General features: G+C 56.7%; 1 protein-coding gene across 1 annotated transcript; it reads right to left on the bottom strand.

Moving 5' to 3' along the window:
- Window positions 1-2,600: 2,600 nt before the first annotated feature.
- SUSD3 (sushi domain containing 3) lies at window positions 2,601-18,989 on the bottom strand. The gene is made up of 5 exons (XM_056128107.1): window positions 18,923-18,989; window positions 6,197-6,385; window positions 4,972-5,119; window positions 4,186-4,332; window positions 2,601-3,039 (listed from the first exon to the last, which is right to left on the bottom strand). The coding sequence occupies exons 1-5, from the start codon at window positions 18,987-18,989 to the stop codon at window positions 2,850-2,852; spliced, it is 741 nt and encodes a 246-aa protein (XP_055984082.1). The 3' UTR covers window positions 2,601-2,849.
- Between the last annotated feature and the right edge of the window lie 341 nt (window positions 18,990-19,330).

Here is a 19,330-nt window from a genome sequence, read left to right as displayed (position 1 = left end):
ACATGGTGTTTCACTGAGACTCAGCCGGGGTCCTGGGCAATCAGTAGGTATCAGGCTGGTGAAGCTTCAAAGATGTTCCCAGAAGCACAGCCTGGTCTCTGCTAACTGTGCTCTGGGGCCAGGGACCCCTCCTCCAAGAGCCACCAGTGGTCCCATAGGCAACATGCTCTGGGAGACGAGGTATGCTAAGGACTGTTGCATAGGTCAAGGGCACCACTGGGATTCCTGGCTGGTGACGGTCTCCTGGTGACTCAAGTTACTTGAGCTGAAAGCCTGGATTTTGCCCTGCTTCTGACCTGGCTTCTGTGGGTGTGACACAGCCTGCTCCCTGCCATCATGCACACAGTAGGCATGTCACTGGCATGAATCCCCATACCCTTTCCCAGCCTCAGAATATTGTGTTTGTATGGGGTAGATCCACAGCTGGGCCCCTGACCCATCTGCCTAGCAGAAGTCCCCACCATCACCCCAACATCTCCTGTGGGTCAGGAGTATGCATCTGTGTGAGCCCCTGAGACTTGGGGGGCTGCCATGCACGGTGGGTATACCCCTCAAAACCCATGTATTGGAGCATAACACCAGACTGTCCATGTTTGGAAGAGAAGGGGGGTTGTGAAGATATCCGTGGGGGTTAGAACAAGGTCCCAAAGGTTCAGGGTCTGAACTTGCTCTGACTCCCTCCCTCTGCGTGTGCCCTAGGACACCTCTGTGAAGGTTCACACTCGGAGGCCCCAGGCCTGCAGCTCTGGCCCTGGGCCCGGACAGCAGCTGCCGCCCACGGGGTCCATCTGCTCTTCTGCCTGCTGAGCTGACCCAGATGTGGGTGTCGGCTGCTGCAGGCTGGTCTACAGATCTCTGAGAAGGTCAGAGGCATTCTGAGAAGATCACTGAGGGACAGGTCATGTGACTTTTCAAGCACAGGGGACAGGAGAGGGGAAGCCCTGCTCAGGGTCCCTAGAGACAGCACTGGAAGGTGCTTCTGGAACGACTGGCAGAGGTCTGTCGGGGGTTAGCTTGGCTCTTCCTGCTTCTTCCAGGGCCAGGAACCTCTGTGATGTCTGTGGGAGGCTGTGGCTCCCCCACTCCTGGGCTAAGTGGCCTCTAACCTGGGCAGATCCCAGGCCAAGACATAGATAGGGAGGGGACCCCAGCTGTTCTTGGAGTGAGAGATCCTGCCCTGCAGAGCGCCCCCTCCTGGCGACTCCCACATCCTTTCCCTCCATGCCCTCCTGAGGAGTGGGGTCCCTGGCTGTGCCCTTCACCCAACTCCTGGCCCAGGCTCCAGGACCAGAGGCCCCGCCCCTTGCAGGAACCGCCGATCCTCCTGCCCGGCCGGCCTTTGGCCCCTCACCTTGTCAAGGACAGGGAAGTAAAGAGCTTGAGGTGGAAACCTTAGCTAGCACAAGGGGACCAGGTGCCTTCTCAGTCCAAATCCCTGCTGAGGTGCCAGAAACTGCTGACAGACAACAAGGAACTGCTCCCCACCTCTAGTGACCAGTGTCTGCCTTGCCCCTCACTGCACCCGGAATATTGGAGGGTGCCTGGCGCTCTATAGGAGCTAGGGGAGGGTGGCCAGGCCCTGCCTCGGGAACCCCACAGTGCTGTGGGTGGGCACTGTGTCCCCAGCCCCCAGAGCATGCCCTGAGGCCAGCATCTGCTTGTAGGCACCCCACCTCTGGCCTCACAATCTCATCTCAGATCCTCCCCAACAGTGGGGGTGTTAGCGCACCTTCCACTCTCTAGGAGGCCCCGATGGCCTGAGACAAGAAGGCTGCAGCAGGGTATACTTGGAAGGGACAGGAAAACATGTCGGGTGGCCTGGCTCAGAACCTCCTCTGAGCCCTGTTCAGGCTCTGGGGCCTCTGGGGAAGGTGGTGGACAAAAGTCAGTCCCTCACCTCAGTAGCCTGATACCCTGAACTGTGACAGGCCAGAGCCCAAACTATCTTCCAGAGTGGGGTTCAGCCCCACTATGTGGGACCAAGAGGCAACCAGGCGGTCACATGCAAATCAAGCGCCTCAATAACCCCTATACTGCTCCCCAGCCCCCAAAGCCAAGCTTGACCTGGTGTGGGAGAGATGTGCGGCTCAGCCAGTGAGGGGGATACTCAGGGGACAGAGGCGCAGGGGTGGCTGTAGACGGAGCACCAGCTCATGCTAAACAGAACAAATGCACCCCCTGGGAGCAAGCAGGGTCCAGCAGGAGCGTGGCAGGATGTGACAGGGCAAGCCCACCGCCTCCCGCACTGAGCAGGACGCGTGACTCTAGGCCTGGAAGGCCAGGCCAGCACTTGGGGGACTCTCCTGGTGGCCGTGACCCCACCAGGGCGGTGCCGACAGCAGCAGCACCCCACTTGCCAGCCGGCCAGTCTGTCCTGTGGCGGCTGCACCTCAGCCAGCCACCAGACCAGGAGGACAGGCGGCTTCTGCCACGAGGCCGGAGGTGCTGCTGCAGTGAAGGGAAGCAGAGACAGACACTGACCTCTGTACTTGCAGCATCAGAAACGGCTGTTTCACACCCTCCCAGCATTTTCCCGGAGTGGCCGAGTCTCTGCTCACAGGCCCCACGGCCCTTCCCCCACTCAGCTCTGCAGCCCCAAGTTCACTGAAAATCCCCGCTTGGGTCCTGGCAGGGGTGCATCGGAGCGAGCCGGCAGCTGGGCTGTGGTTCTCGTGGTACCTTCAAGGCAGGGCGTCTCTATAAACAGCTACAGCCAAGGCCCTCCCCAGGCCGGAGAGTCCCAGGAGTCCCCAGTTGGGCCCTGGATGGCTCCCTGAGGCAGAAACGGACGGGCCAGTCCTGAGGCCACAAAAGGCCCCAGTGTGTTGGCTCAAGTGGCCCAGCCTTCATCAGCCCAGCGCATAGGCCATGGGTCTGGGCCCCACGACAGGCCTGGGGATGGACAGAGGTGGCCCCAGGGCCGCTGCGTGCACCATCACACCTCGGGAGCTGATGAAGTTGCTGGCATTCAGGGGGTCGGGCGCCGTGCTCCAGGGGTCCTTGTTCATGGCCAACTCACGGGGGCCTTCCCCAAGGTCACTGTGGAGAGAGGAGAAATCAGCTGAGCTCGGGGGTTTGGGGGGTAGCTCAGCCCCAACTCCCATCATAAAGCATCTTTCTTTCTTTTTTTTTTTTTTTTCTTTTTGGGTCACACCTGGCAATGCACAGGGGTCACTTTTGGCTTTGCACTCAGGAGTTACTCCTGGCGGTGCTCAGAAGACCATATGGGATGCTGGGAATCAAATCTGGGTCAGCTGTGTGCAAGGCAAATGCACTACCCACTGTGCTATCGCTCCAGCCCTGGAGCATTTTTTAAATATATATAATAAAACAATGTGGAAGAAAAAGATAAAAAAAACAAAACGTGAGGACACACTGGCAGGGCCACGGAGACGAGCTCTGAAGACTCCCGTGTGGTACTTTGTGGGCAGAAGCCCAGGTTCCATCCCCGGTACCACACGGTTCCCCTGGCAGTCCCCAGAAAAAAGCCTGGCAGAACAGTGATGGAGCGGAGATCACTCTCTTGCCACCCCCGGCCACTAAGTGACTCAAGCTGGACCTGCTGGACAGAGGCTCCAGGCCAGAGGCTGTGACTACTCCACTGAGGACCTTCAGCCCCAGCACTGGGCCCAGCACGACGTCAGGGGCAGCACCACAAACAATCTCTATTGTGGCCATGATACCAATGGCGACTTGGAGCGGTGCCCACTGTGGAGAGCAGGCAGCAGAGGCCACGATGGTCTGAGGTGGAAGCCAGCTGGGAAGACGTGTGGGTGTGAGGGCATAGCCCAGGTCAGGTGTGGCCACAGTGTAGAGTGTGTGTCTCTATGAGTGTCTGTTTGAGTCTGTGAATGTGTGTTGAGTGTGTTTGAGTAGGAATCTTTGTCTGTGTGTGTGTGTGTGTGTGTGTGTGTGTTCAGAGACGGAGAGACAGAGAGCCTGTGGTGAGAGGGAGAGAGGGGAAGGCAGCCACGGGTGGGGAGCAAGCCCAGTGCACACTCAGGACCCCTGTGGCTCCAGAAGCTTCCACTTCCCTGAAGGTTTGTCTTCAGAGAGAGACAGGTAGGGGTACCCCAGGGAGCCAAGCCCCGCCTCCCACCCCAAGGATGAGGATGGGTCTCCTTGCTGCAGCCTGCAAGCCTGGTTCCCACACGGATTCCCGCCCTACACCCAGGCCCGGCACACCTGGTGAAACTGTGGTTGTCATGTGCCTGGCTGGGCCAGTTCCTGGGCTCGCTGCTGCCACCTGCAGCAAAGCCCTTGACACCCAGGTAGGCGGCCTGCACCGTCTCCAGGTCCTCTCCGCGAAGCTGGAGCCACAGTTGGGCCGCCCTGGGGAGACAGGAGGGGGTGGGTCAGAGGCCTCTGTGTTCCGGCTGTCCCCTTGCAGGTGGGCTGTGGCGGGTGGGGCCCCCCGCCCGGGGCATCTGGACCTCATTGTCATGGGGTCACCGTTGCTCACCCTGGCACACTGTCCCCTGCCGTGTTCTAGACATAGAGCACACACAATCTCTTCCCTAAGTGAGACTTGCCAACACCCAGCAAGGCAGCAACAAAGGCCCACAGTGGGCCAGCTAATACACCCAATTTGGCAGGGGGTCAGGGGATAGGGGGGAGGGGCATGGAGTCTTGGGGGCGGGAGAAGGGTCTACGGGTGGTGGGTGTGACGCTGGAATCATATGCATGAGAAACCATGATTGTAAATCACAGAATCTCAATTTTCACAAAATGGTCAGGGCATTTAATGGAGATAATGCCCAGCCCCTGGCCCTCCCAGAGCCCCCCACAGCAGGACCCCAGCACGCTGGCACATGCCTGTGACCCGCAGCTTTGCTGAGGCCCGTGAGCATAAGTCCCTGAATCCTCCATGGCTGGATGCTCAGTGTCACCCCACGGGGGCCCCTTCCGGCTCTCTGCCTCTGGGCCACACTCCCACAGGGCAGGGGGCAATGGCAACCGTGTCTCACCCACCTGTCAGCCCTTTGCTGCTCACTCCTCTTCATGCACCGCATGAGGCAGCAGGTGAGGAAGGCCATGGACATGAGCAGAATGATGGCTGAGCTGACGATGGACGCCACCACGGCCACCTTGAAGCCGAAGGTCTCATGCGCAGGCAGGGCTGCAAAGAGATGCCAAGCCTTGGGGCCAGGGCCTGCCCAGTGTGACCCCAGGTCTGTATGGGGGTCACTGAGCCAGGACAGAAGACTGCACCCTTCCACACACACATACTGAGGATGGTAGAACAGGGTCTAGAGGGTGTGTAGGAGTCAGTGGTAACAGCTCCTGGCATAGCACTGCCAGAGGCTAGGTGACATGGTCTGACCAACTGGTCACACCAGGTTCTCGAGCTAGTTCTGGACCCCAGAACCCCTCCAAGATGGGCAAGGCCTACTTTTCCTCTGTACCCAAGTGCCACTCACGTCCCCTCCAGCCCTGGTGGGCAGTGCATGGTCAGGATGAAACCACAAGTCCAGCCTCTCCAAGCTGCTGTGGCCACAGGGACGCATTCTGGCCACAGGAGCGCTAACCCTGATGATCCTGAGGCTTTGGACTGAGTCCCCCCCAAAGCCCTTTCCCACCACAGTGCACAGAGGCACTTGCTCTGGGAGGCTCTGACGCAAGGAGAACCCAGAAAACCAGCCCCTCTCTCAGACTGGGGGTCCACCAGGTATAGCCCAGGGCGCGGTAATCACCGGCCCTAGAGGTATGACACATGGAAGAGCCTATCCAGGTCTATGGACACATGGAAGAGTGAGTGAATGAATGGATGGATGAGTAAATGAGCAAGTAAATGGATGAAAGAGTTAATGAATAAATGGGGGAGTAAGTCAATGAATAAGTGAATGAGTAAATGAATTACACGAGCAGATGAATAAGTGAATGAATGAATGAATGAGTGAATAAATGGATAAGTGAATGAATAAATGAATGAATAGATGGATGGATGAGTCAGTGGGTGAGTAAATGAATGAGTAAACACGTGATTGACTCAATGAGTGAATGAATGAGTGAAAACGCATCCTACTGAGACGGGACTGCTCCCAGTCCCACAGGACAAGCAGAGCGCAGGTTGGAGCTGGGACCCAGAGCAGCGGCTGGGATAGGACACCACACCTGGGTGCAGGCAGCCCTCGCACCCTCCGCCATGCAGGGATCAGCCCTCCTGCCCCCCCTCCCCCCAGGGTCCAGGCCTCACGCTTGCACACGGGAGCATCTGAAGACCATTCGGTGAGGTTCCCCTTCCAGACACAGGTGAGGAGGCCGGATCCCAACATCTGGTGGCCCGAGGGGCAGTGGAAGACAAGCATGGTGCCCACAGAGGTGCCATTCCCACGGAGGACCTGGATGTTCCCCCTGGGGGGTGACTGCAGCTGCCTGCATGTGCCTGGGGATGGAGAGAGGGGACACAGCATGAGGGTCCACCTGGAGGGCAGGGAAGGCCCCCTGCTGGGACAGGCGCCCCGGCCCCTCCCGAGAAGGTCCCAGGACCATCTTGAAGTGGCACCCACATGGCCCGTCTCTGTGGACAAAGGTAGGGCTGAGTCCCTTTCTCTTTTTTTGGATTTTGGATGATACCTGGCAATGCTCAGGACTTACTCCTGGCCCTATACTCAGGGATCACTCCTAGTGGGGCTCAGGGTACCACCCGGGGTGCTGGGGATTAAACTCAGGTTGGTCGTGCAGAAGGCAAGTACCCTACCCACTGTACTGTGGCTCTAGCCCTATGAGTCCCACTTTAATGAACAAGATTTTTTTTTTTCATGTTAAGTGAAAGACACAGATCTGAAATCTGGAATATGCGTGAGGAGATGAAAGCAAGCACAGGGGACGGAGTGATAGCACAGCGGGTGGGGCATTGCACATGGCCGACCCGGGTTCAATTCCATATGGTCCCCTGGGAACCACCGGTAGTAATTCCTGAGTGCAAAGCCAGGAGTAACCCCTGAGCATTGCTGGGTGTGACCCAGAAAGCAAAAAAAAAAAAAAAAAAAAAAAAAAAAAAGAAAGAAAGAAAGAAAGCACAAGACACTCACCAAAGCCCGGCTCCAAGAAGCAAAGGGAAAGACACACCAGCAGACTGGGTAGCATGAAACATCAAGAAATAACTTTCCTGCACTCTAACCACCGGAAAACAAACCAGTCCTGATGGAAAGAACTGGAGAAAGAGATTGGGAGAGCAAAGGAGAAAGGTTTAACCCTGAGTAGTCAAGCACAGGTGAGGCCCTGGATTTGATCCCCCAATACCACCAATGCTTGTGGTATGAAACAAACAATGCATGTGTGAACAAGCAATTCACAAAGTAATGAAAACACTCTGCAGACATGCATGATGCTCGCCTGCCCACAGGGAGCCAAGGAAGACATGCTCACTGACAGGCGGGTCAGGCACGGGAGATGTGGGGAGGGTCCAGCGTGTGCTCTCGACCTGGATCCCCGACACTGGGTGGGAGTCAAGCACTACTTCATGTGGGAGGGAGGGAGGAAAGAGGGAGAGAGGGAGGGGGCAAGAAAGGAAGGAGGAGGGAGGGAGGGAGAGAGGGAGGGGGAGGGAGGGAGAAAGGGAGGGGGAGGGAGGGAAAAAGGGAGGGATGGAGGAAAGGAGGGAGGAAGGAAGGAAGGAAGGAAGGAAAAGAAGGAAAAGAAGGAAATAAAGGAGGGAGGGAGGGAGGGAGGAAGGGAGGGAGGGAGGGAGGAAAGGAGGGAAGGAAGGAAAGAAGGAAGGAGAGAAGGAAGGATTTTTTTCTCCACTCTTCAATGTCTTGTATCACTTGTATCACTAATCATCCTGCTGCTCATCGATTTGCTGGAGTGAGTGCCAGTAACGTCACCATTCGTCCCTGTCGAATGCTAGTGTAGCCCAGTGGCGGAACACAAAGAGCCTCAAACCGTTCCTTCAAGGTTTTGACGAAGAAGTTTGACCATCTAGTAGGTGGGCAGCCACGCGTTCTTTTGATGTCCTATAGAATCCAGTCGGTAATGGCTCTAGTCCAGCAGTCATCTCTAAATTGCATTACCTGTCCGGCCCATCTAATTCTCGACACCTTGGCAAACGAGACAGCATCCCTGATTCTTGATCATCAATGGAGGTCAGAACTCCGGATTCCTTCCCTTACTTGAGTGAAATGTGATATTCCAACCATAGCTCTTTTAATTCCTCTTTGGGTTATCTGAATAGCATTCTCATCCTGTTTTCATAGAGCCCAGGTCTCTGAGGCAAATGTTAGTGCAGGAAGAACGGTGGAGTCGAAAAGATGTGCCCGGAGCTAGAGGTTCTTTGTTTTCTTAACCACTTCTTCAACGCTCTTGAAGGCATTCCACGCCACTCTCTTCCTCCTGCGCAGTTCAGGTGCCAGTTCGTTTGTCATGTTGAGTTCTCGACCTAGGTACACATAACTGCTGCAATCAGAGATGTTTATTCCATTGAGAGCAAATGGAACATCAGGAACTAGTCCGTTTCTCATGAATTCATTCAATGTCTTACAATGTTTAAAAAGATGCCGGGTGAAGTCTTCCCAGGTCTGGGAGCCGTTTCTTTCATGTGAGGGGCTATGACAAGGGGCTGGTGAAGTGTACTGAGGACCTAGATACCCTGCATCACTTCCAGAATTCTTTCCCAGGATGCTCACTCAGAGCCAGGTGGGCAGTGAGAAAGAGGAAGCCTCCAGGTCCCCAAGGTAGGTACCTGAGATGAGTGAAGGCACATCCTCACACACACACATAAACCAGACTGTGCACATGGGTGCAGGCATGCCTGTGCATATGCACAACACACACTGAGGCAAACATGTCACACACATGTGACCAGACATGCACACGTGGATGTGGAGCTGCATGTGCACAGCATGACACACGTGACAGTGACAGACATGTGTGCACAGGTGTGGGCATGCAAACACAGCACATATGAATATGGTCACACACTGATGTGGACATGCACTGAGTGTGTACAGTGTGCACAGATGTGGACATCGCAGGCATAGACACACACGTGCAAATCTGCATGCCAACACATGGACATACCTGGAGACACACGTGCATACCTGCATGCTCACAGCATGCACACACGTGGACAGAAACAAACACACTGTGCAGTGTGCACAGATGTGGAGAGACATACACCCAAATGGACATGCTCACAACATACATGCGGACAGATGTGAAAACACGTGTTGCTTACAGTACGCACACACACATGTACCCTCTGCCCAGCACATGACACAGTCCCTGTGTGTGACAAGCTTCGGAGTCGCAGGGACAAGCTGAGTCTCAGGGATGATCCTGCCAGCGTCTGCGTCCCTTGTGAGGGGCCCATGGGTGTTATCAGCGACAGGAGAATGCGGACACATCATGCTTTGGATTTCCCAGAGTACCAGGGCAAGAGGTTCTTCCTTCAGCCTTCCTGGAAGTTTCTGATCCTGAGCACTGATATGCACCTCTAGCTGGTCCAGAGCACAGGAGAAACCCGTCATGCTGGAAGTGTGGCCTGTGTGGACCAGTGTATCTGGCATCCTGGCACCTGGGGTAAGACTGTCCCTGCACAGGTAAGGACAACCCTAGGCCAACCCTCACCCTGCCACAAGAAGCACTGAGGCCCCCAGGCCCTCCCTCCAGCATGTGAACCCCACCATACTCTTCCCTCCTCCAGCAGTCCTGAAGTCCCCAAGGCTCTGCTTGCAGAACCTCTCCCTGTCCCCTGGAGAAGTGGGGGGGAAATCATTAGCACCCCTGCAGGGAAGCAAAGCAGCCTCAAGGCCAAAGGCTCTGAGTTGAATGGAGGAAGCAGAGTGCTGGCAGGTCTCTCCACCGGCCTGGGGCAGAGCGCACTCTCCAGTGTGATGTCAGGACACAGAAGAAAGGGCCCAGCAGACAAAACACAAATGGCTCAACAGCCAGGGTCAGGCAAAGAGGGGAAAGAAACAAACATGAGCCGCTGGGGGGCAGGAGTGGTCCTGCATGCCCAAGGCCCCGGGTTCAATCCCTGGCACGCCCAGACCCCAGCACCCATGGGTGGATCCTGAAGCTCCCTGAGTCTGACCTGGGTACTGATGTCGGTGGGCCCCACGGGTGACTTATATGAAGCGGGGAGGAGAAAGACAGTCACTTTCTCCCCATCCGCCTCGGCCACTCGGGACCCAGAGTTGCTGGGTTCTTGTCTCGCCTCGCAGAAAGGAATTTCAGGAGTAGACAAGCAGTGAAGTAAATAGATTTTATTTGGAGGATTTTTAGGTATGGAGGGAGGGAGAGAGAGTGAGAGAGTAAAGTTAGACACGAAAGCATGAAAGTACACATCTCAAGAGGGGAGATGCGGGCGACACATGTGCTCGGGCACCACATGTGCTCGGCCACGTGGGCACAAGCAGCACAAGGGCTCGGGCAGCAAATGCGCGCGCTTCCTTTGTTCAAGGTGGCCTTTATAGGGTTCCTCCAACCTGCCCCCCCCCCCCCCCCCCCCCCCCCCCCCCCCCCCGGGGCTTCCTCCCAGGTAAATGTCCCGTTGCTAAGGAGGTTGCCAGGGAGGATGGGAGTGGTGATGGTCTTCTTTGAAATTCCTTTCCTGGCCTTTTGTTCCTAGAGGAGCTTTTTTGGGTCTGTTGCTGGAGCCAGGTGAGGGTCTTATCAAGCCTTAGTTCCTGTTTTCCTATTTTCTGCAGGGCTGGCTTTTGTCCTTGCCTCGGGAGGGGGCCCTCCCTGTCTACCTGCCTACATCAGGTACCACTAGCCTGGGTACACACAGCTGGATGTGATCCATAATTTAACTTTTTTGGTATTTTGGGGTACATCTGGGCTGGAGAAATAGCACAATGGTAGGGCATTCGCCTTGTGTGCAGCAGGCCCAGCCGATCCAGGTTCGATTCCTCTGCCCCTCTCGGAGAGCCCGGCAAGCTACTGAGAGTATCTCGCCCACACAGCAAAGCCTGGCAAGCTCCCCGTGACGTATTCGATATGCCAAACACAGTAACAACAAGTCTCACGATGGAGACGTTACTGGGCCGGCTCGAACAAATCGATGAACAACGGGAGGACAGTGAGAGTGACAGGGGTACATCCAGCAGTGCTCAGGAATCCCTCCTAGCAGTGCCCAGGGCTTACTCCTGGTGGTGCTCAAGCATCATTCCTGGTGGTAGTCGAGGGTCCTAGTGATCTAGGGATTCAAACTGGGATCAGCTGCAGGCAAGGCAAGTGCCTTAACCTTGTCCCATTTCTCTGGTCCCAGTCCGACAATTTTTTTTTAAGTGAATGAAAGCTATTCACATGAAAAGGAAGTAAGAAAATTTCTGATTGGGTGAAATCAGAATTCCTGTAGCTAGATCCTGTAGCTAGAAACAGCCAGCTATTTGCTAAAAAAAACTTCTGGCAACTAATACATGAGCTCACCAGGGCTGCAGGTGTAATATCAACAAACAAAACCCTGCTGCATTTCGGCGTGGGGGGTGGGGGGGAGGGAGGAGGAGGAGGAGGAGGAGGAGAAAACAATTTCATTTATAAGAGCATGAAGCAACAGTGATTTAGAGATGTATTTTGCAAAAGAAGTGCAAAACCCTGAAAACAATAAAACATCCTGGAAGAAGACCCAGGTAACTGGAAAACATGACGTGCCATAGGATGGGAGATTCCGCTGTCTCCTCCACTGGGCTAGGTCAGAACCTGATGGTGGACAAGACACTCCTGAAATGCACCGTGGAAATGCAAATGATCTGGAGAGCCTGAACAGACAAGACCTTGAAAAAAAGAAGAACAAGGTTGGAAGACTCAATACTTCCCTATTTCAAAACTTCACCACAAATCCACAGTGCGCAAACAAAGTGGTGGTGGCTTTGGAACCGAGGTAAGAGCGAGGGGACACCTGCAGTCTAGAAATCCTCTCCTTGGTCTGCTGGTGCTCAGCAGGGGGCCAAGATCATCCATGGGGAAGAACATTCTTCAGCAAGCAATGCCAGGACCATGGCAGCTATGCGTGAAAGCAGTGCGTCTCTCTCTGCCTTGCAGATCCAGACATTCAGTTAAAAATGAATCAGGGGCCATAGCAATAGCACAGCAGGTAAGGCACCTGCCTTGTATGCAGCAGACCAGGGTTGGATCCCTGGCATCCCATATGGTCCCCTGATCACTGCCAGGAGTGATCCCTGAGCACAGAGACAAGAGCAATCCCTGAGTATCACCAGGTGTGGCCCCCAAACAAACAAACAAACAAACAAAAAGAATCAAAGGCTGGAGAGATAGGACAGGCGTTAAGGCACTTGTCTGACATGCAGCTGAGCTGGGTTTGATCCCCGGCACCCCATCAGGTCCCCTGAGCACTGCTAAGAGTGATCTCTGAGTGCAGAGTCAGGAGTAACCCCTGAGCACCACTGGGCATGGTGCCTGAACACCAACAAACTAAAACCAAATGAATAAAAAGAATCTAAGAGTTAAAACTACAAGGCTCTTAGGAAACAAGCAGGCAACCCCTCCTGACTGTGGCCTAAGAAATGGTTTCTGAGATGTGCCACCAGAAGTCAAAGGACAAAGGGGGGAAAGGAAGAGATAAGTAAACTGAGCCTTAAAATGACACAAATGCTGAACTCTGCAGGAAAGGATCAAGAGAGGGAAAAGAGAAGTCCCAGTGGAGGGAAATATTTTATTATTATGATTTTTATTATTTTATTTTTGGGTCACATCCAGCAATGCTCAGGGATGCCTGGGATCCAACCCTGGTCGGCCTTGAGCAAGGCGAATGCCCTACCCGCTGTACTATCTCTCTGGCCTGGAGGGAAATATTTTCAATCACGTATCTGATAAGTTATCTGTTTGGAGAATATACAGCAGCTCATTAAGCTGTAAAAAGACAGTTTAGCAACTCAAGGGTGGGGAGTGGGGGGGTGGGAAGGAGGTGTTTCTCAAACAGTCTCAGGGGGACACAACAACTCCTGAAAAATGCACAGCCTACATTTAAGCTGTGGGAGAGGAACATCCACCACCACCACCCCCCCCCCCACACACACAGCCCCCAACTCAGAATCCCTCACACCAGGCAGGCTGGGCCCAGGATGTGCAGTCTGGAACCCCCGGGGTGCAGGTTGGAATGTAAGAGAGGATGGCCACTCGGTAACTTCCTGCACATGTAGGACCAAGTAACCCAGCACTGTCCCTTCAGGCTACAGAGCGGGAGGAAGGAAAAATGCACCACCACAGAAGCATCATTCAATGCCGTCACAGAGGGGCTGGAGTGATAGCACAGCAGGCAGGACGTTTGCCTTCCATGCTGCCGACCCGGGTTTGATTCCCAGCATCCCGTATGGTCCCCTGAGCACCGCCAGGAGTAATTCCTGAGTGCAGAGCCAGGAGTAACCCCTGTGTATTGCCGTGTGTGACCCAAAAAGCAAAACCAAAAAAAGCAGTCACAGAGTAGAAACATTCAATACCCATCAGCTGCTTGGTGGACCAAGAAAGGCGACCCAGTGGGACAACATCCAGCCCCAACTGTGAGATAGTCCACAGACATGAACCTGGAATAAACTCGATGCTGACCAAGAGGCGCCATGTAAGACCATCCTTCGCATGACCCACTTAGGGAAAATGGCCGGAACAGGCAAGTAGACAGGGACAGACAGCAGATTAGCACTTGTCCTGGGGCTGGGTGGAGGGGAGCAGGGGGAGTCTCCTGATAAGGGGTGGGGCTTCCTCCTGGAGGAATGAAAATATCTTTCAACTGACTAAGCTGCTGGGGAAAGCCACAGAATGGACCCTCAAAATGTACAACCCAAACCAATGACTCATACCGCAGCTCGAGGTGGCTGACTGGGAGATTCAATTACGTCAAGGGCTAAGTCAGGAGTTAACGCTTTTGCTTTGCATGCAGCCAACCTGGGTTTGATCCCAGACACCCCACAGGGTTCCCAGAACCCTGACAAGAGTGACCTCTGAGCACTGAGGGAAGGGTAAGCCCTGAGCACCTCCGGTGGGGCCCAACCTTCCCCCCCACCCAAATCAATTGTATCAATTGTGTCAATCAAAGAAATGCAGATTTTAAGTCTAAGAGAGTGTTTTTGGCCTCTTAGCTTGATTGGGATGAAAGACTAGTGGTCCAGATTGGTGGAAAAGGAGAGGGTTGGGGGGGGGGGTGCACAGCCTCCAGGACTCTGGACACTGGAGAATGCACAGCCCCTGCACCCCCCTGGCTTTCCCGGACACTTCTCCCATGCTTGCCTTACCCCGCGGCCTTGGGCCACTAGTACTAAGTGGTGCAGGAGAAGTCAGTCAGATTCTGGGTGCTTCGATCAGTCCCCACACTGTCTCCATAGACGCCAACGATGAATAAGGGAGTGAATGAATTGAATGAGTGAATGAATGCATTCAGTGAATGAAGGGAATAACGAATGAGTGAATGAATGGACAGGAAAGCGCTTTGGCCAGCACTCCTCACCCCGCCCCCAAGAATGCAGAATGTCTGGTCTTTTCCAAGCTCCTCTGCCTGACCCCCTGCTGTCCTGGGTTGTCCGGTGACAGGGAGTGGCAGGGCTTCTGGGATGGGCAGACCCACCATGGCAGCCACGGCAGCCACCCACGGGCCAGCCACGTGGGCCCCTCCCCAGGGTTGCCAGGCAGCGGCACTTCCCGGTCCTCAATTTAGAGCTGCGACTTCTCCATTCTTCCCTGCTCAGGGCACCTTCTCTCTCCCTGGGCCCAAGTGCCCCGTGGAAAGGCCACACCAGGAGTCAGCAGGGGTGCCCGCAGCCATCCAACCGGTACCAACCCACAGCCTGCCAGAGTCCCAGAAGAGCAGGAAGGGACCGTTGGAGGTGTGTCCTTTAAAGACGCCATGAGACCTTCCAGGAATGGGAACAGAGGCGGCTTGAGAGTGGATGGAAGGCAGGGGGTCTGCGGGCAGCGAGGATGCCCATCAAAAATTCTACCCACTCTGCGGCACGCCTGAGAACAGATCAGATGCCAGGAGAGAGCCTGGCAGGTTGCTAGTGAGCAGACTGGACTGCCCACCTGTCTGCCCACTGCTGGTCCTGCAGGCGCCCACCCAGCCCCGTACACAGAACAGACAAGTTCGCCCCGAGGGACACAGCTGAGGCAGAAGCGTCCCAGTGTCAAGGCTGCAGTCAGGGGAGCCTCTGCGGGCCCAGCAGGCGCCCCGTGTGTGCACAGCAGGTGGGAAGGCGCCCTGTCCCCGCCACATCCTGTGCTGCTGCGGGTTCCGCTCGAGGGGCCCATCTGTGATGACACTGCACCGGCCTCGTGGCCGCCTCCCCTTGTATCTATCTGCCGGGCAGAACGGAGCGTCCCTGAGAAGCCTGCCTAACCAGGAGTCCTCCAACCAAGGAGAGAACACGGGGGCTTGGTAGTTCCTGAGCCCTGCCCCCAGGGTGGCCTTCACCTGAGGTGGGAAGTGGCCTCAGGATTTGCTTCCGGAGCTCAGGGACATGGGCACAGGTGGGCACGCAGCTGGAGTGGCGCCAAGGGGAGGGGGGGGCTGTAGCCCCTCATGGGCATAGCCCCTAAGCCCCTAATCATAGCCCCTAAGCTGCAGGGTATGGTTTGATGGGCCCCTCAGATGGGAAGATGGGAGGTCTGGGGGAGCTTCATCTTCCACAGCCTCTGCCCCTCAGGGTCTCCACTGCTCGTCTCCTGGGGTCTGTCTGGGTTCGGGTGTCAGTGGGAGGTAAAAGGGGGGCAAGCAGTAGCTGCTTTGCTGGGGGGAGGGGGCACAGCTCTCAGCCCCCTCTGCAGGTGCAACCCTTGGGTAAATACCCCTTCCCAGGCCTGACCCCCCCCTCAGCTTGCTCACTCAGAGTCCCGCCTGCAAACCCAGATGGCCTGTACCCCCAGGAGAATGGAAGGGCTGAAAGGCCCCAGGAGACTCCAGGAAGTGCTCAGGGCAGGGGCAGAAAGTGCCAGGGAGGGGCTTCCTACCTTCCACACACTTCTCTTGGCTGGTGCTCCTTTCCAGATCAGGAAACTGAGGCCGACTGACCCTTCATCCCCTATGTATACAGGCTGGGCCTCCAATGGCCTCGGCTGCCAGTACTGGGCTGGAAGGTGCCCAGGGCCAGGCTGGAAGTCCAACCCCCCCCCACTACCCAGTACCCCACTTCCCGACCCCTCTGGGGAGATTGCTCTGAGGAATCAACCACAGCCTGACCAATGGACAGCAGGCATGGACCACAGTGGTCAGGCGAGTGCAAACCTCCAATACCCCCCAGGAATGCCTAAACCAGCCATAAGAACCCCAGGACCTCTTCCTGACACCCCCCCACCCCGCAGCCTCAGGCTAAAGACCTCTGGTGTTCTTTACGGAACCACCAACCTCAGCTTGGAGACCCTCACTATCCATCACTGAGCCCCGCCAAACTGGAGACCCACAGGCACTGCTGAGTCTCCACTATCAGTCTAAAGACCCCCAAGTACCACCCTCCCCCACCCACACACACACATCCCACCCCAGACTTGACATCTAAGGTAAATCCCTAGGTGACCCCTTCCTGGCCCAGCCCCTAAGCGTGTCCCTAGTAGCAGTTGTAGTTTGCATTTCCTGAGCCCATGGGGGTTGGGGGTCAAGGGAGGGGGACCGACAAAGCACCCTTTTATCTTCCTTTTATCTTTCCCCCCTGAATACTATGTATTCCTCCTTTTTTTTAAATTACGGGGAATCAACCTTATACAAAGGGAAAAACAGTGGAGAAACAAAGGCAATGCATTTTAGGCAAACAAGATACACCCTACAGACCAGGGAACAAATGTATCAAGTTGAGCCTGTCACCAGGAGAGGACACCCCCAGCGCTGCCCCCTCGGTCCCCGCACTGCGGTACTGCCCCCTTTCAAGTGCCCCCTTTCACCGTCTATCAGTACTGGGCAGCACCTTCTCCAGTCTATGCCCCCCCTCCCGCACCCAACCCCCACCTGCCCATCCCCTGCCTGCCCATCCCCCGTGGTGAGAACAATCCAGGCTTGTTAATGTTTTATCTGGAACCTTGGACCACAGGCCTGCCCTCACTGCTGGCCTTCTGGAGCCCATGGGCCTCCAAGCCTGGCCCCCAGGACCTCCTGAGACAAGAGGTGGGGGAGTGGGGAGCCGGTTACAGGAGGGTGGCAGGCCGGGGGGTCCTGGGCCATGAGGGAATCACTTCATCGCTGAGGCTCTGCTCAACGTTAGAGGGAGCCTGAGGGAGGAATCTCATGTAGGTCTGGGAAGGGGGACAAGTATGTACCCCGGAGTTCTCCCCCTTGACAACCTCTCTGCCAGTGGGTGCCAGGATTGTTGCTGAAAATGTGCGTTCCACCCACCCTAGGCGAGGCCCATAACTCAGTGTGGAGGCGGGGCGGATGGGGAGGGAAATGTGGCAACAGTGAAAGGTTCCTGAATGCGCAACCCCCACCCCAAAAGTCCTTCAAAATCGACTGCTGGTGCATCCGTAAGTGTTCTGGGGGACTGGTCCAGGCTGCATCTCTCAGGGGCAGGGGGCGAGCAGAGGGCTTTGGGGCAGCCCCGCTGCATGGCCCCATGTGCAGGCCAGACCTCCCAACCACCCTGAGACAGGCCACTCATACAGTTGAACATCTCCTCTGTCTCTACTAGGAAGTGTGTCCCCAAATCTCTCAGGGGTTGGGCCCAGGTCCAGCCAGGGAGATCCAGAAGCCTCTGGCCAGGAGCTGTTCGGTCCACACCCCTGCAGACCTGGGGACATGTGGGCTGTTCCCATTCCCAAGGGTGACCTCTCTGTGATGGGGACGGTGTGGTTAGTGGGTGCCACAGACCAGGCCTCCCACTCAGAGCTGAGGCTGCCCCACTGCTAGGCCCTTCCTCCAAGGGAGGGGCCCCTCTGACTGCTGGAACCCCAAGTCCCTCTTCCTGAAGGGCCTTGTTCCCGGACAATCTTCTACATCAGGGCAAGCCGGCATGGCTGTGGGGGCAGGGCCGAGCAGTGGGTTGCAGGCACTGCAAGGTTGGAATCCAGACCCTCCTAGCCATGGAAGCCCCTGCAAAGCAGTGCCAGCGAGAGGAGGGAAGGGCCTGGATGGCAATGCCCAGCCTGGCTAGGGGGAACTCCGTGCCTGCTCTGGGGAGATCACGGGGAACCCCCATTCCAAATTCCTGGAAAACGGACACCACATTGCAGCATACCATCCACTCAGCACAAAAGAAAACCGAGGCACTGACCAGGGGTACCCACTGCAGATCAGAAGAGGGGGGGTCCTGGAAGGGGCTCGAGGGGCTAGCGCCCCAGGGCTGACATCTGTGTCAGGAGCAACTCTTCCAGCTCGAGGAAGAGTCCTCAGAATAGCCTTCTGCTCTCTCCCTCCCCAGCTGACCTCCAAAGTCCCCCGCTTTTGCTCCACCTCCTGGCCCGAAATGCACTGTCCCCCCACACGAGCCTGGAGCCTCAGCCTGCCCACGGGAGGAAAAAGAGATAAACTCACACCAGCAGTAGGGTCATATCGCCTCTGCTGAGGGGCAATTCCGGGTCCCCACTCCCGCAGCTGCAGGAGGACGCAGGGAACACCCTTTTCATCTGGGCAGAGCAACCAGTTTCCACACTTGGTGCTGCCACGCCAGCACCTGTCCTGGGACAACACGTGTGCCGAATGCTCCACTCAGCGGAGGGCGACCCCCCCCTAAAAACGAGCCTGGGGTGGGGGCTGCTGCAAGGGCATTGGGGGCTCGGTTCTGTTCCCCGAAGGCTTCGTGAGTCGCATTCGCACCCCCCAGCACGTGTGGCCGAACCCTTCCGGCCACTCTCAAAGTCGGAGGGAACTCAACAGAGCCCCCCCTCCTCCCCGGGCCGCAGCTGCAGGCAAGCACCTGGCCTGGCCGCGACCCCACGGGGCGTGCGCTGCAAGGGACGGGAGGGTCCCGGAGTACCCGCCGCCCCGGAACGCGAGCCCCGCTGCCCGTCCGTGCGCGCCGTCCGAGAGCGCCGCGGCCCTGGACCTCACCTGTGTGGTTGGCCGGGGAGGCCGTGGTGACCCCCGCGCGACCCTCGGTCGTCACCCTGCGGGGCATGCTGCGCGCTCGGCCGCGCCGGCTCGGCTCTGCCGAGCTGGGGCCGTCGGGGGCGGGGCGGGGCGCGGCTCGACGGGACACGCCCATATATGGGCGTGGATATCCGGGACACGCCCCAGTATGGGCGGGGACTCTCCGGGTACGCCCTCTGGTAGGCGGGGACTCCCCGGGTAGGCCCCCTGATTTGGGCGGGACGGCCCGCAGAGAGTGCAAACCCCAAGAAGGCTTGAGACCCAGGGAGAAGGAAGTCTGGTCCCCGGCCTTTCTCTGGGCGACCGCCCAGGAGGCCCAGGCGGCCGGCCAGACGTCCAGGGGGAGGGGCCACGTGGACCTCATCCAAG

The sequence above is a fragment of the Sorex fumeus genome, unplaced genomic scaffold, assembly GCF_029834395.1.
Source record: "Sorex fumeus unplaced genomic scaffold, SorFum_2.1 ptg000063l, whole genome shotgun sequence".
NCBI classification, from domain to species: Eukaryota; Metazoa; Chordata; class Mammalia; order Eulipotyphla; family Soricidae; genus Sorex; species Sorex fumeus.
The sequence above is the reverse complement of the archived record's forward strand: the minus strand, read 5'-3'. Positions and strand labels throughout refer to the sequence as shown.

Excerpts from the sequence above, each read along its gene's own strand:
- SUSD3 (XM_056128107.1), bottom strand. The coding sequence starts at position 18,989 with ATGCCCCGCAGGGTGACGACCGAGGGTCGCGCGGGGGTCACCACGGCC. Across the intron at positions 6,386-18,922 it reads CTCCCCGGCCAACCACACAG|GCACATGCAGGCAGCTGCAG; the intron begins GTGAGGTCCAGG and ends CTCCATCCCCAG. Across the intron at positions 4,333-4,971 it reads GAGCAGCAAAGGGCTGACAG|GGCGGCCCAACTGTGGCTCC; the intron begins GTGGGTGAGACA and ends CTGTCTCCCCAG.